The sequence below is a fragment of the Eremothecium gossypii genome, chromosome IV, assembly GCF_000091025.4.
Source record: "Eremothecium gossypii ATCC 10895 chromosome IV, complete sequence".
Classification (NCBI taxonomy): Eukaryota; Fungi; Ascomycota; class Saccharomycetes; order Saccharomycetales; family Saccharomycetaceae; genus Eremothecium; species Eremothecium gossypii.
The window spans coordinates 518,723-545,260 of record NC_005785.6 but is presented as its reverse complement, the minus strand read 5'-3'; the positions used below and the strand labels follow the sequence as shown (position 1 = coordinate 545,260).

The following is a 26,538-nucleotide window of genomic DNA, read 5'->3' as shown; positions in this document are numbered from 1 at the left end:
TATCAAAACTATATTCCTAAATACAAATGTATATTCCAAGTATAGTTATGAATGTACTTACTTTTAAACTAGAATGAAAATATAAGGTCAAAAATCCAGTATTGTGAACATATCACAATAAAAACATCAATTCAAGTCAGAGTTTGGCTTCTTCTGTTGTCCATCAATGACTCTATCTTGTTCATCATCGAAATCATCCTCGTCGTCCTCGTCCTCATCGTCATCGTCAAAGTCGATACCGCTGCTAGTACGGGGAAGAGAGGATGTAGATGGCCTCTGGAAGTCTTTTGCATGTGCCCAAGGAATGTTACTTAGTATTGAAGGTGCACGATGGCGCATGTGCAACACTTCGGGATGTCTCACAGAAGCATACAAAACAAGATCTTCATGTGAGTTTTTAGTGCTGGGTAGGGCATGTTTATCATGCACAGTGGAAGTGGATAAAGCACGTGAGGGAGAAATTGGGTATGGAAGTGGAGTCTCTCCGGTGATCTTAAACAAATGGACGTTGGCGACGTGCTCATTCTCTACCCGGAAGATAATCCAAATGAATCTTCTAACAACTTCAAGGATCCCTAATATGAAAGAAGTGACAGCACTTTGCTGGATTACCCTCGGGGCAATAGCGTACACAATCCACTGGAATCTAATGGCCACATCCGATATCATTGAAACGTAATACATGGCCTTCCGCCTCTTCGAATACTGACCCGTCTGCCAATTGCGCTTACCAGCAAGGTATAGGTCATCTCTCAAAAGAAAGTTCGTGGATTGGAATTGAAATAGTGACCAATCCATCACCAAGTCCCAGATGGAGCTAAAGACCGAATTTATTATGCCTGCAGCAATAAACCAACTGCGATATGAGTGATGTAATTTATTGATACGATATGCGCAAAGACAGGCATTATAAAGTATCGCGACTGCATACTTGGCGCCATTTAACAAGTGCGGGAATCGGTCATTGGAATCCAGGTATCTTCTTAAACACTGCATCAATCTCCAGTAACTTGGTATGCACGACAGAACGCCCATGGATATTAAATTTGACGAGCCACACATATTATATTTCTTACCAGAGAAGACACAGAACACGGATGCAACATCTGCCATAGAATAAGTTAAGGAGCAGACAATATCGCCAAGAAAGAAGTCACCAAATTGAACGGGATATGCTCCGGAAAACACTAGCCTGATGGCTGTTACTATGAGCCACTGGCGCGTCTTTCGCAGCTCACGCCAGTAAGGCAGAATGAAGGAAGACATAGAAAAACCAAGTGCGAACAGTAACGCACAAAGCCATAGCCAAGGAGCCAGGGTTGCGCGTACCATACTGCAAAGGGACACTGCGCCGACGGTGATGAATGCCAAGGAAACCATGTACAGATGGCCTGAAATTTTAGTAGTGGAGAAGTCGTTGTTAAATACCGTATTCCCTTTACGAGAATGAATCTCTCCAAACATAATGAACTGGTAATTAACCTTCCCACGAAACCAGATATAACAGTCTAAGCAGAATAGTAATGACATGAGGAGAACCAAGTACCAGCCGCCCCACACTGGGAACAGTATCAAGTGCCGGTAGCTACTGATATCAGCTCTGATTCCAAGCATCAGAGCAATTATGACCAGAACTACAGCCACGCCTAAAAGAGAACCAGCAGTGAACATTTGTACGACACACGTATTATTCCGATGCACTATCTGCTCATTCATAGAGTATTGTAGGGATAAACTGCGTAACTTTTGTACATGGTGTTTTCGAGCCTGTGTGGATTCCGTCAGCGCTTCCGTGTACCACTGGAACACCTGATCTTCCCAGTAAGTGACAGGATCCTTTTCTGGCGAACTGTTCATTCGTGCAGCCGGTTGGCATAAGGAATTGGAAGCCTTAAAGCTGTTCGCATAGAGGCGCAGATTCTGGCCCATATGCTCGAACAAAGGCGAGTGTTCGTTAGCATAACTCATGAACTTTGAGAGTTCCTCTGTGTCACATGTCTTGTCAAACTTCTTCACGATTTTCCGAAAGCCCGTCACATTCAGATCCCGGTAATTCTTCAGCAGCTGGAGCGTTAGGTAGTACTCAAGCAGAGCGTGGCCCAGCTGCAGCTGTGCCTGCCGCTTCGAGGGGCAGATGTGCATGAACGTCTCGGTGTTCGCGGAGTATTTCTTGACCCGCGCCGGGCCCTGCTCCCGGGACCACCTGGCTGGCAGCGAGGGCATCAGATCCCGCTCCTGCAACCAACGCTTTACGCCTTCCTGCGCCCGGTCCAGGCGGCCGGCACGCGACGGCGATGGAGAGCGCCCTGCCGAGAGCTGCGCCGCGAGGCCTGTCTCCTCTTGCCCCTCGTACGTCGCACCGTAAGATAAACCCGCGCCGTTCTCGTCTTTCTGCAGGCAGTACATCTCGATCTGCTGCTTCAGCAGCTGGTACTTGCGTTCGCACTGGTCCAGCTGCCACTGGTAGAACTCATCGCACTTCGCTAGCTCCGTGCCGATCACCCATCCCATGACAAACTCGTACACCGCGTCCTCCTGCTGCATCGTGTACGGCTCATCGCGCGCCCGCGACCGCTGCGTCGGTCTCACAGAGAGCGCACGGCTTGCCTTGAGCTTTTCCTTGTACGACTTAAGCTTCTTCTTCCCAAGCTTGTAGTCAAGGTACTTATCTCTCCACTCCGGAATAGACGACTCCCTCAGTCGCTCAGCAAATTTCATTGCTCCTTCGCTATCTACTGGCTGCTCTGCTACTTCCGTCACCTCCTGGCTATATGCTGGTTGAGTTACATTGGTGAAGAGTGGTCATGCCGGACAATCTGGTTTTCCGGACAGATGGTCTCACCGGTGCCCGGACACCATGACTAAACGGGACTTTTTTTTCCGCGGACCGCATGTCCGTTTGAGGGAATTGCGAGTCAGAGGTTAGTCATTGCGCGAAGGGCCACTTATAAGTGTCCAGCAGGATCTTTCAGGCCGCTTCAGCCCGTCAATCACACACTCCGCGATGGATCTTGTACGCCAGCTCAACGACCGTCTGCTGTTTGCCGTGCCCAAGAAGGGGCGGCTTTATGAAAAGTCTGTGGCGCTGCTGAATGGGGCGGACATTCTCTTTCATCGCTCACACCGACTCGACATCGCGCTCTCCACGAGCACACCGGTGGCGCTGATCTTCCTGCCGGCGGCCGACATCCCAACGTTCGTGGGCGAGGGCCGGTGCGACCTGGGTATCACCGGGGTGGACCAGGTGCGCGAGTCTGGCGTGAACGTGGAGCTGCTGCAGGATCTGGACTTCGGGCGCTGCCAGCTGCAGGTGCAGGTGCCGGCCGGTGGGCCGTACAGCCAGCCCGAGCAGCTGATTGGCAAGACAATTGTCACAAGCTTCACGCGGCTTGCGCGCGAGTACTTCGCGCGCTTGGAGGGCGTGGACGAGGCCGCGATGACGACCCGCGTCAAGTACGTGGGCGGCTCTGTCGAGGCAGCCTGTGCACTCGGCGTCGCCGACGCCATCGTCGACCTGGTCGAGAGTGGCGAGACCATGCGCGCGGCCGGGCTCACGCCCATCGGCACCGTGCTCTCGACTAGCGCGCACCTCATCTGCTCGCCCAACCCGAAGAGCAGTCTCGCGCTGCTCGACACCGTGCGCGCGCGCATTGAGGGCGTGCTTGCCGCCCAGCACTACGTCTACTGCACCTACAACGCTCACGCCGACGCGCTGCCCGCGCTGCTGCGCATCACTCCCGGTCGCCGCGCCCCCACCATCTCCAAGCTGGACGACGACAACTGGTACGCAGTGTCGAGCATGATCATACGTCGTGAGAAAGGCCGCATATTGGACGACCTCAAGGCCAGCGGTGCCGAGGACATCATGGTCTTCGAGATATCGAATTGCAGAGTATAGAGCTTAGTACATAGCACCATGTAAGCGGTTTCACAGCGTAACGCCACAGTTTTGGTCACGTGTCATGAACTGGCATCGCCGGCGTTCCTAAGCTGGGGCAGCGATACCACAGCCAGGTCTTGGCCTGCGCTAATGGACAAGGTACCGAGGCGAAGTCAGGAGATTTGGCGGAGTTGAGAGTCTAGTACCGGCCAGCGTGTTATATTAGCGGGGATATAGGGAAGTTATTGTGTGCGTGGTTGCGGGTACAGAGCGGAAAGATAGGCGAGACGTTGGCGCTGCGTAATGAGTAACAGCACAGCGGGCCACCTTCAACAGGATGGCGGACACATGAGCAATAAGCGCGAGGCGGCAGAGGTGGATGCAGAGATGCAGCCGGCGACAAAGCAGCTACGGGCGCCGCAGTACAACTTTGTACGGTACTGCTACCGGCACAACCCGGATATCCAGGCGGCGCCGACGCAGGTGCGGTGCGTAAGGCAGGAACAGCAGCGGCGGGAGGAGTGGCAGGCGCGCGTGGGGGAGCTAAGCAGCGAGGGTGAGCGGCAAGTGGTGCAGGAGGCGGTGCGGCTGTTTGACTCGAGCAACGACAAGTTGCGCAAGCTGATGCTGGAGGGCATGCTCCTCAAGAGCTGCTTCCCGCAGCTGTCGTTCATCTCGACACAGCTACAGAAACTGATCAAGATAGACTTTATATCGGCGCTGCCGGAGGAGGTGGCGCTGAAGATACTGGGGTACCTGGATTGCCAGTCGCTGTGTTCAGCGGCTGCGGTATGCCGGCGCTGGCAGGAACTGGCGGACGACGATACCGTGTGGTACCACATGTGCGAGCAACACATAGACAGGAAGTGCCCGAAGTGCGGCTGGGGCTTGCCGCTGCTGCATATGAAGCGGGCGCGGTACATCAAGTCGGACAAGGCGTCCGCAAGCAAGGGCGAGGGCGAGGACGCGCCGCAGTCCAGGATGAGGCCATGGAAGGTGGTTTATAGAGAAAGGTTCAAGGTGGAAAGCAACTGGCGGAAAGGCATATATAGAATTCAGGAATTCAAGGGGCACATGGACGGCGTGCTCTCGCTGCAGCTCACGAACAAACTGCTTCTCACTGGGTCCTACGACTCCACGGTGGCCATATGGGACCTGGCCACGGGCAAGCTGATCAGACGCCTCTCAGGGCACACAGACGGGGTCAAGGCCCTACGTTTCGACGACCAGAAGCTGATCACAGGCTCGCTGGACAAGACGATCCGCGTGTGGAATTACGTCACCGGCGCCTGTGTCTCCACGTACCGGGGGCACCAAGACTCGGTCCTCAGTGTGGACTCGTTCCGCAAGCTCATTGTCTCGGGCTCGGCAGACAAGACCGTCAAGGTCTGGCATGTGGAGTCGCGCACTTGTTACACGCTGCGCGGCCACACCGGGTGGGTCAACTGCGTCAAGCTGCACCCCAAGAGTTTTACATGCTTCAGCGGCAGCGACGACATGACCATACGCATGTGGGACATCCGCACCAACACCTGCGTGCGCGTCTTTCACGGGCACGTCGGCCAGGTCCAGAAGGTCATTCCCCTCACCCTCGGCAGCGATCTCATCGAGGACCCGAAGGACGCCGTCGTCCCGCCGGACGCCACCGCCCCGGCGCACGACCCCAGCGTTCAGGCAGCCAACTTCGACCACTCGCTCCCCTACCCGACCCACCTGCTCAGCTGCTCGCTGGATAACACGATAAAGCTGTGGAACGTCAAGACCGGCGCCTGCATCCGCACGCAGTTCGGTCATGTCGAAGGCGTCTGGGACATCGCGGCCGACAACTTCCGCATTGTCAGCGGCTCACACGACCGCAGCTGCAAGGTTTGGGATCTGCAGACGGGCAAGTGCATGCACACTTTCGTGGGTATTCATGCCCCCGTCGCCTGCGTCGGCATCGGCGACAGCGAATTTGTGAGCGGCGACGAGCTCGGCTGCGTCAAACTCTACAACTTCGACACTACGTAGTTCGCCTGTATGTACAGTTGCATAATCAGCCCACTTTCCTACATATCCTGCGAATTTCACAGTGCATCATGGGACGGCCATTTTGCAAGGTCGACGCTTAGGGGCAGGGGTGCCTCGCACGGCACCGGGGCGGCTTACACTTCAGCTACCGCAGCCGGCCACCGCCCGCGACACTGCTGCCGTAGAGGCAGTGATAGCCACACCCAAATCATGGTTCGTGATCTCAGTTGTTGGATGGATCTTTCGAAAAGAAATGCGGGAACTGTGGACGCTACATAGCTGCGAGACTCTTGCAATCTGGTCATAATACCCCACACCTCCTAGTATTATTCCGAACAGTGCTCTCTGCATTATACCGGTGGCAAGGGTGCAGCTACGGGATAACTACTGCAGTAAGGCGAAGGCTGTCTATTGCTTACATAGTGTGACTCTGGCGTGAGTAAAGGTCGCGACGATAGTGCAATGAATGGCGGACTGGGGCTGCAGAAGAGCAACATCTACATTAAGCCGAGATCTAGCCAAGAAGGCAAATATTCCTCCCTCGCATTACTGCGCAAGCCGCAGCGGATTAGCTCTCGGACAGAAAGGGAGGAGCAGGAGAATATCCTCAAGCGCAACACGGACTACAACCGCAAGCGCGGTGGCGGGACATGGGCGGCGGACGAAAACATCGACCCCCTGGATGGAGACGAGAGTCCGAGGCGGGCGGGCAGCCCGGTGGTGCTGACGGATTACTTTAGCCAGTCGCACGCTGGGTACGACAACGTCGGACACCAGCGCAGCAAATCGCTGCCGGGCACACCGACGAGCGCGCTGAAACGCCCCGGCGGCGTGCGGCGCAGCAAGTCGGTGCATTTTGACAATCGGGACGTGGTAAGTGTGAAGTACTTCAACTCCGACGAGAGCACGCTGCTGGTGGCGCACGCGCAGTCGTTCGAGGACCAGCTGCGGCTGCGCCAGGACGCGCGCGAGCTAGCGCCCAACGGGCTTACCCTGGTAGCGCCCGCCGGCGGCATGGCTGGGGGTGCGAAGTCGCCGCGAAAGCCGCTGCGCAAGAGCAAGTGCTTTCGGCAGTATCAGCTGCGGCCGCAGCTCCGGACGCTCCGTAATGTCAACTTCCCGATCCTTGCAAACAAGGACCCTGCAGTGCTTACGCTAAACATCTTCCTCAATATTGCATACAACCGCAAGGTCTTCCTGCAGGACCTCTCGCTCGATAGCATGCTCGTGATGACGGGCCGCGTGCTCGTGAAGAACATTCACTACGACAAGTCTGTCATCGTCCGCTACACATGGGACAACTGGGCGCATACCAGCGACACGGCCAGCGTGTGGATCAGCAGCGGCAACGCAGTTCTCCCGGGCAAAGATATGGACCTTTTCGAGTTCGCAATCGACGTTCCCGCGCCAGTCTCCGGAACTCCGCGCCTCGAATTTTGTATCAGGTACCAGGTCCGAGACAACTCCGACTTCCAGACGCACTGGGACAACAACCACGGGAACAATTACGTTGTGGAGTACGACTGAAGCGGTCGCTCCCGGCTCTGCATAAACGTGCGCCGCGTCTCCGATATGGCCGACGGACGTTTCGAACCCTCACGCTTATTAGCTTATCAAACCATGCCGATGGCCAACTCTCCGCGCCCTGTATCACTGTTCCCTGAAGAGGTGACAATAGGAGGAGACTAGGATGCTGCTCTCCGCCGTCATATGCCCACTATGTCTCTTCCGCTTATATATATTGCGCACAATTATGTATATATACTTGCATCTTCACTGCTGCATAGTCCTAGCGCTGAGGGCGCCTCTAGATAAGGTGGGCTCTGCTGGCAAGGCAATGCAGGATGAACAACTGTTCAGGACAATGCTCACACTGTTGTTTCCTGTTTCGGTGTAGACCGATATACCATGGGACACTGCTGCAGAGCGTCCCGCGGCAAGAACAGCTAGTGCCAGGTGCAATGTCTGAACGTACGATGGCGGAAGGCTTTTGATACACAGTGTTAAGTCCAAACATTTTTAAAGAGCTCGTTGTCCTCGAGCGAGGCAGCGCTATAGCTGACACCCGCGGACGCCGCTGCGCTGTTCAATGAGGAGGCACTGGAGGCCACGCCAGGGGACTGCTGCCGCGGCTTGGCGTAGAGAGACAAGATGGACTTCTTGAGGTCAGGGCGCGCGTTCGCGGAGTATACGGGCGGCGACGCCGGCGCAGGAGAGACCGCCAGCGCAGGCGAAGCAGACGCCTCGCGACCCACGCCGGCCGGCGACATGGGCACCGACACGGGAAGCGGCGACGCGGCCGCGGGCGCTGCCTCCGGCAACGCCGGCTCGCAGGCGCCCTCCTCCAGATACCACTTGCGCACTTCGTACTTGGTTTTGATGAACTGGCCCATCTTGCTCTGGTCGGGCACGTAGGAACCGCCGCCCAGCCGGCCCTCGAACACTTTGTTGGCCTGCTGGTTGTTACCGAACCGCACCACCTGCTGCAAATGCTCTTCCTTCCAGGTGTCCAGGTCCACAGACTTGACCTTACTGACGTGCGTGCCGAGCGACCGGTGGAAGCCCGCGCACCGAATGCAGACGAACACGCCCAGCGACCATGATGCCCACCGCGGGTGGGCCGAGTTCTTGCAGTCGGCGCACTGCTGGTTGCACGGATCACGCAGCAGCTGTTCCAGCACCCGGCGAACCTCGACGCTTGTCATGCTGATGTTCGGCCTCTCACGACGGTTGCAGTCGACACTGATCTTCGTTTCGCCGCCAGTCAGCTGTGGCTACCGAGGGGACGACAGCAGAACACGACCAGCGCGAAGCCCACGACGGTCACGAGATGCAGCGCTACTCACGTGATCTACAAACGTCTTTACCTGCTTGGGTCACGTGCTGGGTACGTGTTTCATGGATCGTCACCTGGTCGAGATTAGGCATCATTGCAGAAGAAACCAACCAACTGGCTTTGCTGCTTTCGCTTCCCCTTGGTAAAGCAAGACAAGAGTGCAGCAGTGGCCACACATCGAAGCGGACAGACGCCATAGGGATAGTTAATGGCTCGTTACTGAATAGCAAGGCTGGGGGATACAATAGAGGAATGGGGCTATTGCGCAAAATCAGCATCGAGGAGGTAAGTCAACACACGTCCAGAGATGACTGCTGGTTTATCATCCACGGACGCGTGTACGACATCACAGGACTACTGGAAAACCACCCGGGAGGGACTAAGATACTATTAAAATACGCCGGACGCGACGCCACACTGCCTTTTGACGATGTGGGGCACTCGATGGAGTCGCTAATCTATGACATGGCGCCGGGCTCGTATCTCGGAGAGGTTGATGGCGGGGAGAACGTGAACAGCTGTAGCTCGGTGGTCAGCTGGCGCAGCCTGCGCTGGCTACGCAGTTGGGGCAAGGGCGCGTCAGACGACGCGACCGTCCGGTCCCTGGGCTCGCAGAGCGAAAAGCTGGAATCTGACCTTCAAAACTGGTTGCAAAAAACGCTGCTGCTACTCGTGATCTGCGTGTGTTGTGTCTTGTTGCTGGTGATACGATACCATAACCGCACACGCCGCGCTGGTCGCATCCATAGCACGCAGGCGCCGCTGCCGCCGGATACCTCGGGCATGCCTAGCTGGTGGGACCTAGTGCCGACGTAAGCTCCAGGCGGACCCTGGAGCACTGTGTACTGGCAGCGTGCTGTTTGCCTCCCAAATTGTGTCCCCTATCCAATGTGTCATCCCCATCTTTGTGCGTCCCTCTCGCCATCGGTCGGCTACAGTAAGGTATTTACTACATATATACCAACACTCATAGCATATATCAACACATGGTCTCTACATATCATATGGGCCGATTCACTCCGCCTCCCTGCTCTTCCCCCCTATCTACGTGCTGCCGTGCTGCAGTGTGGTGTAGAGTCGTTACATTCCGTCGTTCCGGCTCAGGTGGCGCGAGACTTGTAGCTGCTGGCCGGTGTCGCCAATTACACGTTAGGTTCTACCACCAGCTTCCTGTTACATAAGCGATGAGCTTGTCTCGATGTCACGTGAAATTTTTCTATCAATCGTTTCTTTTTTTGAAAATTGGATGATGAGTTGAATCAAAAGTAGCGGATGAACAAGCAAAACCGCCGCGGACTACAGTTGCAGTTGTTTCCATACAGCAGGAGTATCGCTCAGCGAGATACAATGAGATCTATTGCGGACCAGAAGACGAATTGGGTGGTGCAGAAGTTCGGTGGAACCAGCATCGGCAAGTTTCCCACGAATATCGTCAATGACATTGTCAAGGTGTTTTCGCATGACTACGGAAAGAACGTGGCGGTCGTGTGTTCCGCACGGTCCTCGTATACCAAGTCGGAGGGTACAACCTCGCGACTACTGATGGCGTGCGACGCGGCAGCCAGCTACGATGAGACGTTCCAGGACATTGTCCGGGTCATCCGCGAAGACCACGTGGAGAATGCATCCCACCATATCAAGGACGCTGAGATCCGCGTGCGGCTGGTTGAGCAAACCAACGACGAGCTGGACCAGGTGGAGCGCTACCTGCAGGCTTCGCAGATCTTGGGCGAGGTGTCCAACCGTACTATGGACTTGGTCATGTCTGTGGGTGAAAAACTGTCCTGTTTGTTCCTCACGGCGCTATGCGAGGACTGTGGAGTGACGGCAGAATACGTGGACTTCTCCTCTATCGTTCCGACCGATTTTCGGTGTGCGGAGGGATCACTGGATAACAGCTTCTATGCGCTTCTCGTGGTTGCCTTCAAGGAGCGGCTAGCGCAGATCGTTCAAGCAAACAAGGAGGGTAAAAGAATAGTTCCCGTGATTACTGGGTTCTTCGGGCTACTTCCAATGGGTCTGCTCAACGGTGTCGGGCGTGGGTATACGGATTTGTGTGCCGCTTTGGTTGCCGTGGCTCTCAACGCAGACGAGCTGCAGGTGTGGAAGGAGGTGGATGGGATTTTCACCGCAGATCCCCGCAAGGTACCACAGGCCCGGCTTTTAGAAACAGTTACGCCAGAGGAGGCTGCCGAACTTACGTACTATGGTTCTGAAGTCATCCATCCCTTCACTATGGAGCAAGTTATCCGCGCTAAGATTCCAATTCGTATAAAGAATGTCCAGAACCCAACCGGTGACGGCACGGTCATCTACGCTGATAACATAGCCAAAAAAGGCGAGTCTACTCCTCCACATCCGCCAATCTCTGTATCTTCTTCTTTCTTCGAACAGAGAAAGAGAGGCGCGACCGCCATCACCACCAAAAATGACATCGTCGTTCTGAACATACATTCGAACAAGAAGACACTGTCGCACGGCTTTTTAGCTCAGATCTTTACTATCCTAGACAACTACAAATTGATTGTCGATCTGATTTCAACCAGCGAGGTCCATGTCTCCATGGCGTTGCCTGTTCCAGACTCGGATTCGCAACGGAGTTTGCGCAACGCTGTTGAAGAATTGAAAAAGCTCGGTACTGTTGACTTGATAAAAAAGATGGCCATTGTGTCTCTAGTTGGTAAGCAAATGAAGCACTTTATCGGTATTGCGGGCGCTATGTTCACCACTCTATCGGAACAAAATATCAACATAGAAATGATCTCCCAGGGTGCAAATGAGATCAATATTTCCTGCGTTATTGACGAGAAGAACAGCGTGCGTGCTCTCCAGTCCATCCATGCAAAGCTGCTTGAGCCTCTAGCACCGACTTCGTCGGGCGCTGTACTCAATGGTCGTTTGGAACAGCTGAAATCGCTCGACCTCTCGTGAATTTGCTGCTGGGTTTGATCATGCTCTGATAAAATCGGTCTATTCTTGACAGTATACATATCAAAGTCGGTGGAAACACTCTACCTGCAGCATTCGTATATAATTTCTAATTAATGTGTGCCTTAGAATGCAAAAACTTGGTCACCCTTCTTAGAAATAGGTTTCGCCTTCTCAAATCCCAGCGAAACAGCAATGCGCTTGGCCGAAGAAACCATTGGTGGCGGGCCGCACAGCAGCAGTTGCGCACTGCTGCTAGGCGCCGGTAGGTGCTCGCGCATGATCGCCTCGGTGATGTATCCCAGTTTTCCCTCCCACTGTTCGCCTTCAGCGACTTTATCCAACATGTAGAGGATCTTAAACTGGTCCGGCTTGGCAGCAACCATCGCGTCAAGCTCGGGCTTCAGCAAAATATCGTCCTTTGTCTGGTTACCGTACACCAAGCAGACTCGCGTCTTGTCCCGCGGGTTCGAGAAAATCGCACGAATAATCTGGTACATGGGAGAAATTCCGGTGCCGCCCGCAATCATGCCGATCTCCTTGTACATGTTGGGCTCGTAGTGGTAGAAGCCCTTTGGTCCGCGGACCTTGATCCGGTCCCCAATCGCGAGCTCCGCCAGCATCTTCGAGATGTTACCCTTCTCGTACGACTTCACCAGCAGCTCAAAGTACCCGGTTGCATCTGAATCTAGCGACGTCGGCGTGTACGAGCGCAACATCTCCTTTCCGTCGATGACTCCGCTGATCGAGATGTGCTGCCCGATAGGAAGCCCGAGCACGGCATCGGCCTCAGGCAGTCCAAACCGGTATATCGCTGTATTGTGGGTTAACACAGTTTTGGTCAACAGTGAGAACTCTTGCCAGTCCTTATTCAGCGTTGTCTTGACCGCTGGTTGGCTCTGCTTCGCTCCGCTGAACTTGCCGTAGATAAAAATGAAACTCACAGCCAGTACCAGTGCGGTGACTAGGGCTTCAAACTTGTAATCCATTTCCCACTCAAGCTTGCTAATTTCAGTTCGACGGCCGAAGAGTAGGAGCAATCGTTTGGTTCTCCCAGCTACTGGTTTTTAATGCTGCTGATGCACATATTGGACAAATCTTCTGAAGATTTTATAAAAAGTAATGATACCGGGAACGTTGAGAGCGACAAGTCCGATGACGGCCAAAGTCAACCGCTAAGGCCCTGAAGCGGGCTCGCAGCCCTCTAGGGCCTTCTCCAAACTTGCCAGCATGGTGCTCTTCGTGTGGTAATGCGCAGGCTTGTATTTCAGCCTCGTGTCCCGCAGGTAGTCTAGCAGCGCAACGGCGTGCTCATGCGTGATAAGCTGCAGGCGCTCGGGTAGACCCTCCAGAAGCCACTCGGCAGTAAGCCCCATAACCCGCTCAAACTTCGGAAAGGTGAACTTCTTGGGCACCTGTGTCTCCTGTTCGATGCGCACGATGCGGATGTGCGTGGAAAGGTCCCGCAGGCAAAGGTAGTTGCCGCCCACGACGAACGAGTCTTCGGGGGTGTAGACGGCGTGGATGAAGCCAGAGGGAATCATGAAGAGGTCCCCGGGGCGCAGGCTGAACGAGACGCCGTCCTGCAGGCGATCGCCCAGGAATATCAGGCCCTGGTTGTCGTCCGCGCACCAGGCCTTGTACGCGCCCAGGTTAGCCGGTGTCGGCGGGAAGAGAAGAAACTGCTTCGCGCCGCGCAGAAGGCTGTAGTAGACGCTGGTGCCGGCGAAGTCCAGGTGGAAGTCCGTGTACGCGTTCGCGGCGGACATCAGAACGTACTTCTGGACCTTGGGCTTCGCCCCGATCTCCGGCGCCGGCTGCACAGGCCACACGAGGTCCACTAGGTCGTTGTCCTCGACCGCGCGCGGCCGCCTGATGCGCTGCCCGAACTCTGGCACATGGCTGACCTCCAGTGAGATCACGTTGCGGATCCGGTCGCGCACGCCGCGCGCCGTGTGCATGTACTCCTTCCACTGGCCCATGGTCCAGCGCTCGTTCTGCTGGCTCTGCACGTCCATGACGTCGAGAGAGTAGTCCGCGCCCAGCACATCCGCGAGCACCTGCTCGTCCATCGCAGGCGTCTGCATCCCTGAGTGCTCGGGATCCGCCACGAGCACGGGCTCGCGCAGCTCCGCGAAGCTCTGCTGCAGCTCCGCACTCGTCACAGTCCGGCCCAGCCCGCTCCACTTGGTAAAGCAGCCCTGAAAGGCCGCCCGGTGCGGGTGCTCGTGCCGCAACCGCACGTCCTGGCCCTCGTTTAGTGCTATGTAGTCCAAGGGGCCACGCTTTCGCAGCCGGTAGCGCCGCGTTCCCGCCCGCTCCGGCTCCTCCTTCGCCTCGACCCGCCGCCGCTTGCCCTTGAGCGCTAGACGCGCCCGTGCTGTTCCGTGCGCACTGCACTCAAACGCTGCAATGTCTGATGACCGGCTTGGATACTCTCCCCCGCTCAAGCACTCTTCCGGAATGCACTGCACATGCACCCACTGCGGACAGGCCTCGCATTGCACCCACATCCTATGCTCCATCTTGCCCTTGCAGTATACGCATTGATCGTCTGTCATGCTGAATAGTAGCAACTTTGCCCGTAGCTGTATATCTGCCCCGGTGACTGTTGTCGATGTCACTTGTTGAAGCATCGTACGCTACGGAAAAACTACCAAGTTGATACCAGACAGCTACTCGAGCCCATCAACATAGTTTACTAGGGCTATCTGCAGGCTAGTGGACCGCGCTGGAGATAACTAAAGCCGTTTTGGGGCGGTGCTTTACACTGAGTGGAGCGTTGCAGAGTGTTTGGCACACAGGCAGTTCATTCGGGTGGGACACTGAGCAGGAGAGCGATCTCAAGGGGCCTTTATATAGCATCAGCGGGATAGCAGGTGGTCGAGGAGCTGAAGCGTTGTTTGCAGGTGGCGATGAGCAGACACCGGCGGCTGGGGCTGAGTCCCATGGACACTTTGAGCGGTACATCGCGGGCGGGAAAGCCGACTAGGCACTCCGGAGAGCGGTACCAGGCGGGGCGGCAGCGATCCGGCGGGGTGGTAGCAATGCTGGAGGGCGAGGTGCCCGTGCAGAAGCGCCACAAGGGTAGCACGAGCGAGGGCGAGGGGAACGGGCTGCTGCGGGCGGCGGGCGAGGGCGACGAGGGCGGACTGCTCGAGGGCTACCTGGAGCTGGTCGAGAAGGAGGGCATGCGGCGCATCGAGGGCGTCCAGCTGGCTGTTCGGGGGGCGGCTGGGACGCTGATGTGCGAGCTGCAGAGCGCGGCGGGCCACGATCTGTGCCTGCTGGACCTGCAGCGGGACGCCCGTGCGTTCTACTTCGACATGCACACGACGTGCGTCGGGCTTCATCTGAACCAGAAGGTGCTGCTGCTGGGCGAGCGGATGGAGGCTACGGCCCAGCTGCTCATATGGAGCACGCGGGGGGACCGGTCCGACACGCGGCTTGTCGACATCGAGCGCACGCTGAAGGAAGCGGGGCTGCCGGTGAGCGATGCGGCGAGCAAGTCCGGCATTGAGGCAGCACTGCGGCGCCAGCTATCCTCTGTTGCCGAGGAGGGAACCAAGAGGCTTGGTATGCTGGACAAGCCGCTGAGTTCACTGAACAATACCAAGACCTTCAAGAGAAAGTACGGGAAGTCGGGCCAAGTGATAAGTTTTCCCCACACGGTTGAATGTGGCTCTTCTGATGAGGAGCGTTGCGACTCTCCGCGGTCTGAGATATCGCCCAAGTCATTTTACGGTTCGGATCGCTCCTCGCCTTCCAAGCCAGACCTGGCCGATCACACGTACTCCTCTGGCCTTCGCAAATCGAGCAGGCTCTTAGATATTAATAATAAGAAACAGTTTGTGGTGGAAGATGAGGACGACTATGAGAAACCAGAAGTGTTCAAGCCTACTCTGCATTACCAATTTTCCGACGACACGAAGTATACGGTGACGAACCAAGACTTTAAATGTCTATATAACCACGATTGGGTGAACGATACCATCCTTGACTTTTTCCTGAAATACTATGTGGAGTGCACAATCAGTGATAGTGACTTATCGCTGAGCGACGTGCACATCTTTTCATCTTTCTTTTACACGAAGCTGGTCAGTAATCCAGAACAGTATTACGCTAACGTCAAGAAATGGGTGGCCAGCTCAAACTTGCTGGAGAAAAAGTATATCGTAATGCCTATCAATGTCAACTTTCACTGGTTTGGATGTATCATTACAAATCTTAGCAAACTGCTTCGTTTCTTCAGGGAAGGTTTCCATGAAAGGTGGTTAGAGCAATCGAATTCGGACTCCAATGTGAATGAGAAGGAACGGCTACTATTTCCTGTAGTTACGATTTTAGTCTACGATTCGCTCAGGCAGACACATTCCCGTGAAGTAGAGCCAATAAAAGTCTTCTTAATTGACTATGTCAAAGATAAGTATGGCTTTGATCTTCCCAAGGCGCAAATCCGAATGAAGCTCTGCACGGTGCCTCGACAGCCAAACATGAGTGACTGCGGTATCCATGTTATTCTGAATACAAAGAAGTTCTTCGAAAATCCGCAGAAGGCCATCATGCTGTGGTATCAAAAGCCATCTCATCTTTTAACAAAAGAGATAAACTTGTATTTCGAAAAGACTAAACGTAAGACGGCAAGACAGGACCTGCGAAATGTTCTTTGGGGTTTGCAAAATGAGCAGGTATTACGTGACGGAAGCCTCTGCCAGTCAGATCACGAGCTGGCGGAGGCTGATAATCATAGTGATTTAGAGATTATAGAAGACACCGAAGGTACCAAGTGCCAACCTCCTAAAGAAAACGATGCAATATCAAAGTTGTCGGAATCCAAGGTATACGTCACTTCTACACCAGAGGAGACCCGTAATAACGCACTTATGAAACGAATTATAGATCATGGAGAGCCAAATGCATATATAAAGGATGCTTCAGGTGGAACTTCAGGAAATCCTTTTCCGGAAGCCGCAGTGGATGACACGCACACTGGGAAGCAACAGGAAATCAAAGGTAAGCCACCAAGCGTTTGCATAATTCGTTCGTCCTCAAGAGATGTTAGTCCTAGAGTCCGGCGTCATCTCAGTAGTAGTCCTGTGGGTGATACTTTAGTCAATGAAACCGGTACTAAATCAATATTTTTTGTCTCTTCCAGTTGCAAGGAATCTGATTTAGTACCATCCGCCCAAAAGTCCGAAGAAGGGTACAATAAAGTGACGGCGGCTACATCACTGCTTGCTTCCGAGGAAGGCCAACATCTAAAAACGACTGAAGATGAAGCAGGCCAAGCCGGATTCCAGGATCACTTGACTGAGGGGGAAACAAGTGATAAGAACTCACCCGAGCACTCTAAGCACGCAGGCAGTGACCATCGTCCGTTTACTCACGGTTATCTCAAGAAAAGATGGGTACTAGATCAATCAGTCAATGTTGATACTGGTGATACGGTAGTTTCCCGGGATGCAGAGGTCAATTTATTAGGGGAAACCGTACATTCTGCCGCAAATTTAGACTTGGGAACTTATAAGTCTGAAATGAAACGTACTAGTATGAAGCACAAATCTATCAAAAGTACGTCTTCCCTTTCAGGGACTATCACTGTTACGGATGAGGAAGAGATGGAACCTCAAAGGAACCGGGAATACGTTCAGCTCCAGGATGAAATAATAATACCACATACTGGATCCCAAACACCGAAAACAGCCCAAATATATGTAAGTGATTCCCAGGATGTTGAGGAAGCACAGAAAAATTCAAATGTTCAAGTTCTTGAGGTTCATGAACTAGTTCCTGAAGGACGCAGTCTTGGTGGTGCCCCTGTAGTCCAGAGAAAAAAATAACAAGATAGAGTGAACATAATAGAAGTCAATAGGTAATTCCAGATATGGACGTACATTTCATGTGGTGCTCGTGTCTTTGGTGGTAAGATTCTTGCAAATATTGCCAAGAAACTTTGCGCCATGAGAGAGTACAGAGGTTGCATAGAGAGCTGATAAACATATTTTATTTATATTAAATTTAATTGCATACTAAAACATATAAATTAAACAAAGCGAATCCCATCGCTGTTTACATCATCGGTTAAATATCATCTTCCATATCGATCAAAGTCCTCCCTTTTCCGTACAGCTCATCAATCATTTTCTGTGAAATGTAAGCGCAGCATCGCAGAGTGATCAGTGATATCTCATAGAGACTATGAAATATGGATATTAAGGGGCATGCAAGGTAAAATATGTGCTGAAAGACAGAGAATTTCATTCCGCTTTCCTCATGCAATAACATAAAATTCGCCCAAGACTGATAAATGGCGGCTCTGGTGCCATAAGTAGATGCATTAAATTGGTAGTCTAACTCAACCGCCAGCATCTGAAATAAAAGAGTAAAACCTATAACAAAGATATGTCCCCCACAGCAACGCTTGAGTAGAGGTATGAAAAGAGGTGTGTTTCTTTCCCTCCGTGTGTATGCCGAAATATACAAGCAGGAACAGACGAATCTCTCAAACATAGTCGACCGTTGCAAGAATTCGGGATATTTGTTAATAATAACGTCCAACATCAAGGGCAGAATACCATTATCTTTCTCTGTAGAAGCCGTACCAAAAGGAGTGATCCATCTTAAATATTTGAAGACTTTATCCCAATAATTTTGATAAAACACAGGGTCCAGCATTTCGGCTCTAAACTCATTCGCTAGATGAATAAAGTTGCATGTCAACGTCAGGCACATGCAGAAGTAGAAGGGAGAAAACGCGGAATCTGCAGCAGCAAGATCAAGACGTGTAAATAGTCCCTTTACTTTATGCAATACCGCGCTAACAGTAAATTCATCTAGCGCCAATCCAGCACCGTCGATTCCCTGCTCGTTCCTGGTTGGAGCATTAGGGTGTTCGGAGTTATCCTGTGTCTCGTTTGAAAGACGTCTTCCGATTGTATTATGATAAAAGGTTGCCATATGACCGAAAACGTTACCTTGTATCGAAAGGGTACTTACAACCAGGCCTAGGCAGATAGCATAGAGGTTCAGCTGTTTGAAAGATTGGTCGTTCGTTACAAAATCGATGTATGCAATCAGGCGGGTAGGCATAGTCCATGTTAGTAGCCAGAGAATAGTTTGTCCCACAACATGGGCGCCCACGCCAACGGAGATGAACAATAATGATGTGAAAGCCCATATCAATAGCAATAACAATGAATATCTCAGTTTGAAGGAAGGTGGAACATACACCACGGTATATGTGTCAAAGTCGGTACTCTGCTTTGCTAGGTGACTGAATTCACCAGCATTCTCTGAACCCCGGCGCTTAATTCCCTCCAAATCAAGAGGTACTAGTAGTTTATCATCTTTGGTTACAGGAACAAAGAGCATCTGAACATAGTTTCTAGATACAAGATCGCTCGCAGGGACACGCATTAAACAACCATCGGGGACAAAATATGCGTGCACTGAAGGATCTGCTCTGAATAACTGTTGTGCTTCTTCGTGGGTTTTTGGGGAAGAGTACAAAGTGCTGTTCGACCAGCGCGCTCGTTTAGAGGCAAGATATTTGTAGAAATAATTGCGGTAAATGACATAACCCCTCTCCATCGGAATATCTTTGTTTAGTATGAAAGAAGATAGCCTCAACCGGCGGCAACAAATATTGAAGACCATCGTCCAGTAATTCTTACCTAGATCTTTGAGCGCCTGTGAACGTCCAACAAAGGCGAATGCATAAAAAACGACCAATGATTGACTAACTGCATGGATATCCGGTGACTTTTCGAGCGGATAAAGTCCATTTTTGAACAAAAATGGTAAAAGTAACTTCGTGTGGAATCCAATGCCTCCAATTATTATTGTCATATACATGAACAACGACATTGTTAACCGCGAAAAGTGGATTTTCATTGAATATAGCAGGTTATCCTGTAGGATGTTCATATTTGGCGCATCTGGAGATCTAATGAAAAATAGAACGCCTGGCCTAATAATATGCCGCCTAACTGTACCAATAAAGCTTGCAAACATATACATGCAATGCAGCCCGACCATCATGTCTAGGGCATATTGTATAATGGAAGTGCATGTCCGTGAAAGAGGTATATGTGACAAAAACTGCCAGGACGCAAGTGGGACGAGAGCCTTAATTACCGAATACTTGACCATTAGTCCAGACAAATATGGAAATCCAAATATTTCTGCGTAGATCAGGATGAACACTTTTATCGTGCAGGTCGCCGCGAATGCAAACGTATACAGCTTCCGAAGTTTCTCGTTCCGCATCCTATTAACCACGCTGTAGCCTCTCCCGAGATAGTCAGTCGCAATTATAACTAATACCATGAGAGACGCATAGAAGGTAACCAGAGGTAGCGCTTTTGGATAGTAGATTAGGCTCGAAGTACCAAAATATTTCATATAGAATAGAGACGACAGTGCAATCTCCATCTTAAGTAGGTAATCCATAGCATAAGAACCGATATCTGACTCGAGCAGCAGCAGCAAAACATACTTCGGAAATAATTCAGCAACTTTCTTAACGGCATGGCTAAATATGTTCCAGAAAACAAGCAGTAGGCCTGAGTATGCTGACAAAAGATAGCGTCCAATAACCACAGGTAGAACGTAAGTAGCCATCAGAAAGATCCCAAAAACAATAGTAATAACAAATGAGTACAGTGGGGCAGAGAAAAGATTTATCTTGATATCCAATTGAAATCCCCGAACCTCATCCTGATCGCCAGCATTCCAATCATTCTCAGGTTGGTTAAACTGTGGCATCTGCACCATTTCCTGATTACGGTCATGTATGTCTACATCATGTGCATCTAGAAGCTCGACGAAGTCATGCAAAGCGGCGTTCCTTTCTATATTGTGTTCTGATGGATCAAGCGGTGTTTCAATGGCATATTCAGTCTGCATGTCGATCACAGTATCGTCTTGGTTTAAATTGAAGCTGGCTTCATTCTCTTCATCATCTAGTTCATCATGAGAGGCACCGTGTTCGCCGTTGTCGTCCTGTCCTACGTGTATATTGCGACGATCCGCTAATTCCTCTCCATATAGTAGCGCCTGTAAATATCTGCGATTGAGATTCAAGGGTAGCTCCCAATTCTCGTTATCAGTACCGCCAATGTTCTGCAAAAACTCTGGTATATCGTTTCGGATTGCAAGGTCTGCAAGAACCGCGAATTTCTTGGTGACATCCTCGGGTAAGTCAGGGAAACGCTGTCTCAGGCGGTCCCGCAACAGATCAACGTTAGAGTACTTGGGCCCTATTCGTAGCAATAGCATCTTCGGGAACGATTCCGACTGCACAATCATATCCGTAAATGTGTAGAACGCCAGCGTCAGGGCTGCGGTCCCAACCATAGATAAGCTCGCCATCCCATACCCAATCGCAAGCTTATCCCACATAACACCAGCGCCCCTTCTCCATGGCACAACGCCCACAGCACGCAGCCACGCTGCTACAAACTCCGGGTACTCCGTTTGGAGCACAGGCGCTCCATCCAGCGCGGCACTGTACAGCGCACACCACCCGCCCCACGCCACAGGCAACCACACCGCAAAGAATAGCAGAATCGCGCCCGCCGAAGTCAAATCATGTGCTACTTTGTATGAGCGCTTCAACGTGCGCAGACTGACCTGCCGCAACGTATCCCAGCCCATGCGATCCTCGTAGATGGTCCGCATCCGTAGTTCAACGCCGCAGATATCGCACCGAGCGGTCGTACCGGGCCTCGAGATTTCGACACGCTTCGACTCCATCCACTCGAACAAACATGGCTCATGTACGTACTTTATTGTACCCTTACATCGGCAGGGATGGTACAGTTTATTGTCCTCTGTGGCCTCCATCCTGCAGATCCGGCAGCACGGAGGCACCTGATCGTCGCCGTCTGCCGCCATGTGAACACTGTGCTCTTCCTACTACCGATCTGCGACTCTGACAGACTTGCCAGCAACTTGAGTGCGAAAGCCCTGTCTGCCACCTTGCCAATGCAGCTCTGCAAGTTGGTCCATACCAGGGGGGGCAGATAAAAAATTTCACGTTCAAAAAATAAGCCCTGTACGGGGCTCGAACCCGTAACCTTATGATTAAGAGTCATACGCGCTACCGATTGCGCCAACAAGGCTCTTGATACAACCCGGTCGGATATTTTACTATTTATTTATAAATCTTTAGCACGTGATTATGTGGCGCCACAGAAGCGGCTAGCTTCTTCTCACTCGGTGTCAGACAGGCCACACGGGCACAACAGTCCCTGTAGTGTAGAGAAGCAAACGGGCTTGCGCGCCTGGCGACACATCCGTTTTGCGGCTGTGCCACATTACCAGTCTATGTGACTGTTTTGTGCGTCCTGTGCGTCCTGAAAAACGCGCAAGCGTGATAGCTACTGCCGCTATCGCACGCCACTAGTCGCCAGACCACAAGGAGGCGGGGATCACGCATATAACATGTTAAGAAGGGAGCCAACCACCATTCAGCTCACATCCGATGATCTTGCAGAGCTCCAGGACAATCTCGAAGAGTTCAAGCTGCTGCAGCAGATCAAGTCGCAACATATGGACCTGGTGCGGTCTTCGACACGAGTAGGCCCGCCGCCCGCAGCAGCGGCGGCGGATGAGCCTCGGCCGCTGTCGTGCTCGTTCCAGATATCTCCACTCAATAAGCAGATGCAGCAGCAGCAGCAGCACCGGCGAGCGGCAGGCGCCGGCGGACTCGGTGAGCAGCTCGCGACACAGGGCATTGTCACGAACACGCCTGTGTTAGACGAACGGGATACGTCGAATCCGTTCATCCAGCGGGGCTAGGTACATATTTACTATATACGCTATCAATCGGTCAGGTTATTGGTTCTTATGCTGCATGTACGTACGGATCTCTTTGCGGCGCGCGTGGACGTCGATAAAAGAAGGCATGAACGTGAAGTCGCCGTATGTCTCACTGCCGATGAGATTGTCGGTTTTGGTTGCCTCGCTCATACGAATTTCGTGCAGGTAGAGGTCTTGCGTGAGCGGGGTGCGCGAGCCGGTCAGTGGCAGGTGCTGAAGCTTTTCGAACGAGAGGAATATCCCGAGCGTAAATAGCACGAGCGCGCAGACAACCTCAGCCTTGATGTCCGAGGGAAGCCGGAAGCCCTGCGGGATGCCGTCGGCTAGGGTCAGGTGCCGCTTCAAGCGGTGGAACTCGAAACTGGAGAACCCCGAGTGGACCAGCTGTAGCACGGAAATCGCGAGTAAAATCTTCGAGATATATGACATATGACTGGATGTGGCGGATGCAGAGGCCCGGTCCCCTGTTGCGTGCGTCGCGTGTTCGGCTAACAGTTGGCAACCGGCTCGGAGTGATCAGTCCGCGAGAAATCTCGTCGTTTGTTGTGATACCGTCGACACGAAAAGGTGTCGCCTGGATAGTCAGTTATATAACATTTCCTATTGATTATCATCTTCTCCCAGATCTTCATCTTCCTCTTCAATCGGGTCTTCCTGGAGCGGTAGCGGCCTTCTTGTGGTTTCTTCCAAAGAAAACTCCTCGATTGGCTCCAGCTCTTCTTGTGTATGCGGGCGATCGGTGCGCGGAGCGGTAGAACTGGACGCTGGCGGACTGCTCTTCCGAACTCTCTGCTCCTCAGGTTCGCTGAAAATAGAATCATCAACGATGCTTTGGAAAAGCGAGCCCAGGGCCTCCCTATTGAGGCCAAGACGCTCCTCGATATGTGGATGATTGAGAAGCCCCAACTTGAAGAGGCTTCTCAACTTTAGCGCAAAGACGCAGAGTTCCTTTTCGAGCTTAATGGGGTCAGCTTTGTCCTCGCGGGGGGCCAGATCATTAAAGTCTACGGCTTCCTCGTCACCTCTTTCGAGGTTAACACCGATTGAGTTCGCGTACAGTGCCTCTAGATAGAGCAATACCTCCATGATTGCTTCAGGACAGTCAATGTAAATAGGATAGTCCCGCGTGAGCGCATGTCTCCACTCAGCTTCTTTATCCGGCAGATTCAGTGCAAATAGTTTTATGGCAGTCACCGTATCTAACAGAGTCACGCACACCGGGTGTTCTATAGCTAGCTTACGTGAAAGTTCGCCAGAGTGCTCTCGCTGTAACGTGATTAGGGTAATGGATAGCTGGTCGATAATGAATTTGTTAAGCTCAAGCATAGGTTTTGAAATGGGTGTCGGTGTATTGGTATCTTCAAAGATTTGGTACCAGGTTTGCAGATTCCATGTGGTAACTTGTGTCAGTATCTTGAAGTCAACAATGCCCAGCGTGGTATCGCTCAGTTCTGATGATAGCAGCGCGAGCGGGTTCATGTACTTGGTAAAAAGCATCTCAAGAAGCTCAGTATCGAAATCCACGCGGTAATACTTTCCGAATAGTACCAGTTTGTTGAGGTACATCAACTGAAGAGTTTGGAGTTGTTGATCTGCCTTGTTGGGATCACTGAGATCCATCTCGTGGAGGTACTTGTTTAGAGCGATCTTTATCTCAGCTAGCTGGTTTTTCCAGAGCTCCTCGATCTTTTTGGAAGAAAGCGTCTGCGTGTATTGCAGTATGTCTGTGAAAGCCTGGCGTCTAATGTCATCTGGATCCGTATATATAGCCATATCTTTGAACTTCTTGACAACAATCTCAAATAGCTGTTGGAAGGCGCCTTCTCGACCGTAAGTAATCCAATCTTCGTACCTGAATAGCTGGAATATCTTGAGAAGTTGATCGAAAATAACCGGCGAGTCGAGGTTCAGATGACCAAATAATTCAAGAAGGTATCCCATCGCCGTTTCCGCAGTCTCCGCTTTACTATTATGCTGTTTTATGGCGACTGCGCCGTGGCACAGTCCACTGAGTACAGTAATATATTGAATCACCGTGTTTTCGTTTTCTGGCAAAAGTAGTTTATTTAGTTCCATCGAATATTCGCCCTGTTCTTCTGCGTCAGAATCTTCCTCGGTTGACTGGAGTTCAGAAATATCACCAAATTCTCCCTGGAACGTCAACAGTTGGCAGATAGGTTTGATTAGGTGACCAAAGTACGGTTGCAGAAATTCAGCTGCCTGGAACAGAAGATGCACCTTCCTCTCAGTCGTTTGTTCAAGGGGATCTTGCTCATTTAGGTAAAGCGACAACGACTTTATCAGAAATCGCATGAGGATGCCCACTTCAGCGACTGTCCCAAGTTTTACATCACCAATCTTTTTCTTTGGGTCTTTACCTTCCATGAACTCGGGCACTTGTGCTCTCTCAACATGTGAAAAGAACTTGGAGACAGCACTCAAGAACTTGGCGTTCTTGGCGCTGGAAGACACTTTTACTTCATGCTCGGAAAATATCAAACTGGTTATGCTTAGGATCTCAGAATCCTCGAGGTATCGAAACTTGTTGATTTCAACCAACACCTGGACAGCAGCAAGACGCACTTGCAGATCTATGTCTTTGAGCGCAAGTTCTAAGACGCGATGCTTGAAACGCTCAAAAAATTGTCTCAAAGACGAATCATCCGTCATATTGCGGAACTGCTTATTGATGAACTTCACCAGATCCGATAATGTCTTTAGTACCTGGAGCCTCACGACTGAAGACGTGTCGGAGAGCAGCCAGCCAAAATACTTTAAATAGGTCGCTTTGAAAAAGTGCTCGGGATAATTCTCGAGCCATTTCGCCAAATGCAGTACCGACTCTGACCTAATTGTTTCGTCAACATCTTTGAACCGATGGACGAAGCACAATTTTATTATGTTTTCGATATTGCTCTCGAGCACTGTCCTTGTCCCCTGTATGTCTGCAATCGTAGACTCCAATTTATGCACAGCTTTAACGCTCGGTCTTTTCTTCTTTTGCTCCATCGCAAGTTGCTTGCGCAGCTTCAGCAGGGATTGTGTGTCCATCTCGACGACAAGGTGCGTCAACTGGTCCTGGAACAAGTACATCGCCAATGTGGCCACATACCTCAGACATCTAATTTTACAGACCGAAAATGAGGACAGCCATGTAAACAGGTCCAGCATTAGCGGCCCGGTCTCAATAACCGTCTGGGGCTCGCCGTCACCCTCGTCCGTCTTCTCTATGTATATCATGTCCTTATCGCTCGCCAGCTCAATCAGCTTCGTCATGAACTCCGCAAAATTGTCGTACAGAGGCTTGTACTTGCTCCGCTTCTTCTGCGTTTTCGAAATATACAGGTGGAACTCGTGGATCTTCTGGTCCTGGAACAGCATTTGCACCTCGTCGACGGTCTCGTTGGAGGAGTCGTTGTTCAGCACGTCGTGCTCCGCCACCTGCACCAGCGACCCGCAGCAATTCAGCAGGAAGTTGATGAACTCCTTCAGGGCACCCGTCCGGCTCGCGTTGTACTCCTCCAGCCAGTCGCTCGCAATGTCCTCCACCGACACGTCCTCCGCCGTGCTGAAAATGCGGAACAGCCTGCATGGCTCGAAGTCCTCCTGTAGCGCCAGGTATTCGTCCTGCTCCTTCTTGGTGCCCGCACCAACACCGGCCATCCGGGAGCGTGTCCCGCCTGTGCCCGTGCGCGCCCGTTTCGCGCCGCCGGAGCCCGGCCGGCTCCCCCCGCCCGACCGCGGCCTCCGCTTCTTCGCGCGCGCCTCTTCATAGTCCTCGTCGCTGTGACCGTCCTCCTCGCCCGAACTCTCCTCTTCGGACGCTTCATCTCCCTCCACATATGTTTGCTCGTCCGCCTGCACTACTGCCGTGCTGTGATCCGCCTCGAGAGGCCCTTCTTCGTGGTCATCCTCGCGACTGGACTTTTCCCGTATTCTCCTAGACCGCCGCACTTCGCTCATGATGCTTCTAATACCTCTTATTCCCGCTTGCAGCTTGTCGGCACCATGCAGCTGCGCTACATATCCTGGGGTTTATTAGGAAAAGACGCGTTGTTTA

At 52.3% G+C, this 26,538-nt stretch overlaps 14 protein-coding genes and 1 non-coding gene across 15 annotated transcripts; 7 read left to right on the top strand and 8 right to left on the bottom strand.

The window, feature by feature from the left end:
• Positions 1 to 126: 126 nt before the first annotated feature.
• SYG1 (Syg1p) lies at positions 127 to 2,718 on the bottom strand (the record flags this gene model as incomplete). Its single annotated transcript, NM_209369.2, has 1 exon — positions 127 to 2,718. One exon carries the CDS (start codon positions 2,716 to 2,718, stop codon positions 127 to 129), a length of 2,592 nt encoding a protein of 863 aa, NP_984016.2.
• Positions 2,719 to 3,004: 286 nt separating this feature from the next.
• HIS1 (ATP phosphoribosyltransferase) lies at positions 3,005 to 3,898 on the top strand (the record flags this gene model as incomplete). Its single annotated transcript, NM_209368.1, has 1 exon — positions 3,005 to 3,898. One exon carries the CDS (start codon positions 3,005 to 3,007, stop codon positions 3,896 to 3,898), a length of 894 nt encoding a protein of 297 aa, NP_984015.1.
• A 285-nt stretch (positions 3,899 to 4,183) lies between these two features.
• MET30 (ubiquitin-binding SDF ubiquitin ligase complex subunit MET30) lies at positions 4,184 to 5,890 on the top strand (the record flags this gene model as incomplete). The annotated part of the gene is made up of 1 exon (NM_209367.2): positions 4,184 to 5,890. The coding sequence occupies one exon, from the start codon at positions 4,184 to 4,186 to the stop codon at positions 5,888 to 5,890; it is 1,707 nt and encodes a 568-aa protein (NP_984014.2).
• A 462-nt stretch (positions 5,891 to 6,352) lies between these two features.
• Positions 6,353 to 7,417, top strand: AGOS_ADL083C (CBM21 domain-containing protein; the record flags this gene model as incomplete). Its single annotated transcript, NM_209366.2, has 1 exon — positions 6,353 to 7,417. The coding sequence occupies one exon, from the start codon at positions 6,353 to 6,355 to the stop codon at positions 7,415 to 7,417; it is 1,065 nt and encodes a 354-aa protein (NP_984013.2).
• Positions 7,418 to 7,893: 476 nt separating this feature from the next.
• AGE2 (GTPase-activating protein AGE2) lies at positions 7,894 to 8,595 on the bottom strand (the record flags this gene model as incomplete). The annotated part of the gene is made up of 1 exon (NM_209365.1): positions 7,894 to 8,595. The coding sequence occupies one exon, from the start codon at positions 8,593 to 8,595 to the stop codon at positions 7,894 to 7,896; it is 702 nt and encodes a 233-aa protein (NP_984012.1).
• A 125-nt stretch (positions 8,596 to 8,720) lies between these two features.
• Positions 8,721 to 9,542, top strand: AGOS_ADL085C (cytochrome b5-like heme/steroid binding domain-containing protein; the record flags this gene model as incomplete). The annotated part of the gene is made up of 1 exon (NM_209364.1): positions 8,721 to 9,542. One exon carries the CDS (start codon positions 8,721 to 8,723, stop codon positions 9,540 to 9,542), a length of 822 nt encoding a protein of 273 aa, NP_984011.1.
• A 456-nt stretch (positions 9,543 to 9,998) lies between these two features.
• HOM3 (aspartate kinase) lies at positions 9,999 to 11,657 on the top strand (the record flags this gene model as incomplete). The annotated part of the gene is made up of 1 exon (NM_209363.1): positions 9,999 to 11,657. The coding sequence occupies one exon, from the start codon at positions 9,999 to 10,001 to the stop codon at positions 11,655 to 11,657; it is 1,659 nt and encodes a 552-aa protein (NP_984010.1).
• A 122-nt stretch (positions 11,658 to 11,779) lies between these two features.
• On the bottom strand, positions 11,780 to 12,643 carry CBR1 (cytochrome-b5 reductase; the record flags this gene model as incomplete). Its single annotated transcript, NM_209362.1, has 1 exon — positions 11,780 to 12,643. One exon carries the CDS (start codon positions 12,641 to 12,643, stop codon positions 11,780 to 11,782), a length of 864 nt encoding a protein of 287 aa, NP_984009.1.
• A 186-nt stretch (positions 12,644 to 12,829) lies between these two features.
• On the bottom strand, positions 12,830 to 14,290 carry JHD1 ([Histone H3]-lysine-36 demethylase; the record flags this gene model as incomplete). The annotated part of the gene is made up of 1 exon (NM_209361.2): positions 12,830 to 14,290. One exon carries the CDS (start codon positions 14,288 to 14,290, stop codon positions 12,830 to 12,832), a length of 1,461 nt encoding a protein of 486 aa, NP_984008.2.
• A 279-nt stretch (positions 14,291 to 14,569) lies between these two features.
• On the top strand, positions 14,570 to 17,494 carry ULP2 (SUMO protease ULP2; the record flags this gene model as incomplete). The annotated part of the gene is made up of 1 exon (NM_209360.2): positions 14,570 to 17,494. The coding sequence occupies one exon, from the start codon at positions 14,570 to 14,572 to the stop codon at positions 17,492 to 17,494; it is 2,925 nt and encodes a 974-aa protein (NP_984007.2).
• Positions 17,495 to 17,735: 241 nt separating this feature from the next.
• Positions 17,736 to 21,551, bottom strand: SSM4 (E3 ubiquitin-protein ligase SSM4; the record flags this gene model as incomplete). Its single annotated transcript, NM_209359.2, has 1 exon — positions 17,736 to 21,551. The coding sequence occupies one exon, from the start codon at positions 21,549 to 21,551 to the stop codon at positions 17,736 to 17,738; it is 3,816 nt and encodes a 1,271-aa protein (NP_984006.1).
• A 154-nt stretch (positions 21,552 to 21,705) lies between these two features.
• On the bottom strand, positions 21,706 to 21,778 carry AGOS_t0066. Its single transcript has one exon. It is a non-coding gene; the product is annotated as a tRNA-Lys (tRNA).
• Positions 21,779 to 22,100: 322 nt separating this feature from the next.
• CDC26 (anaphase promoting complex subunit CDC26) lies at positions 22,101 to 22,457 on the top strand (the record flags this gene model as incomplete). The annotated part of the gene is made up of 1 exon (NM_209358.1): positions 22,101 to 22,457. The coding sequence occupies one exon, from the start codon at positions 22,101 to 22,103 to the stop codon at positions 22,455 to 22,457; it is 357 nt and encodes a 118-aa protein (NP_984005.1).
• A 36-nt stretch (positions 22,458 to 22,493) lies between these two features.
• On the bottom strand, positions 22,494 to 22,907 carry EMC5 (Emc5p; the record flags this gene model as incomplete). Its single annotated transcript, NM_209357.1, has 1 exon — positions 22,494 to 22,907. One exon carries the CDS (start codon positions 22,905 to 22,907, stop codon positions 22,494 to 22,496), a length of 414 nt encoding a protein of 137 aa, NP_984004.1.
• Positions 22,908 to 23,078: 171 nt separating this feature from the next.
• On the bottom strand, positions 23,079 to 26,441 carry IRR1 (cohesin subunit IRR1; the record flags this gene model as incomplete). Its single annotated transcript, NM_209356.2, has 1 exon — positions 23,079 to 26,441. One exon carries the CDS (start codon positions 26,439 to 26,441, stop codon positions 23,079 to 23,081), a length of 3,363 nt encoding a protein of 1,120 aa, NP_984003.2.
• Between the last annotated feature and the right edge of the window lie 97 nt (positions 26,442 to 26,538).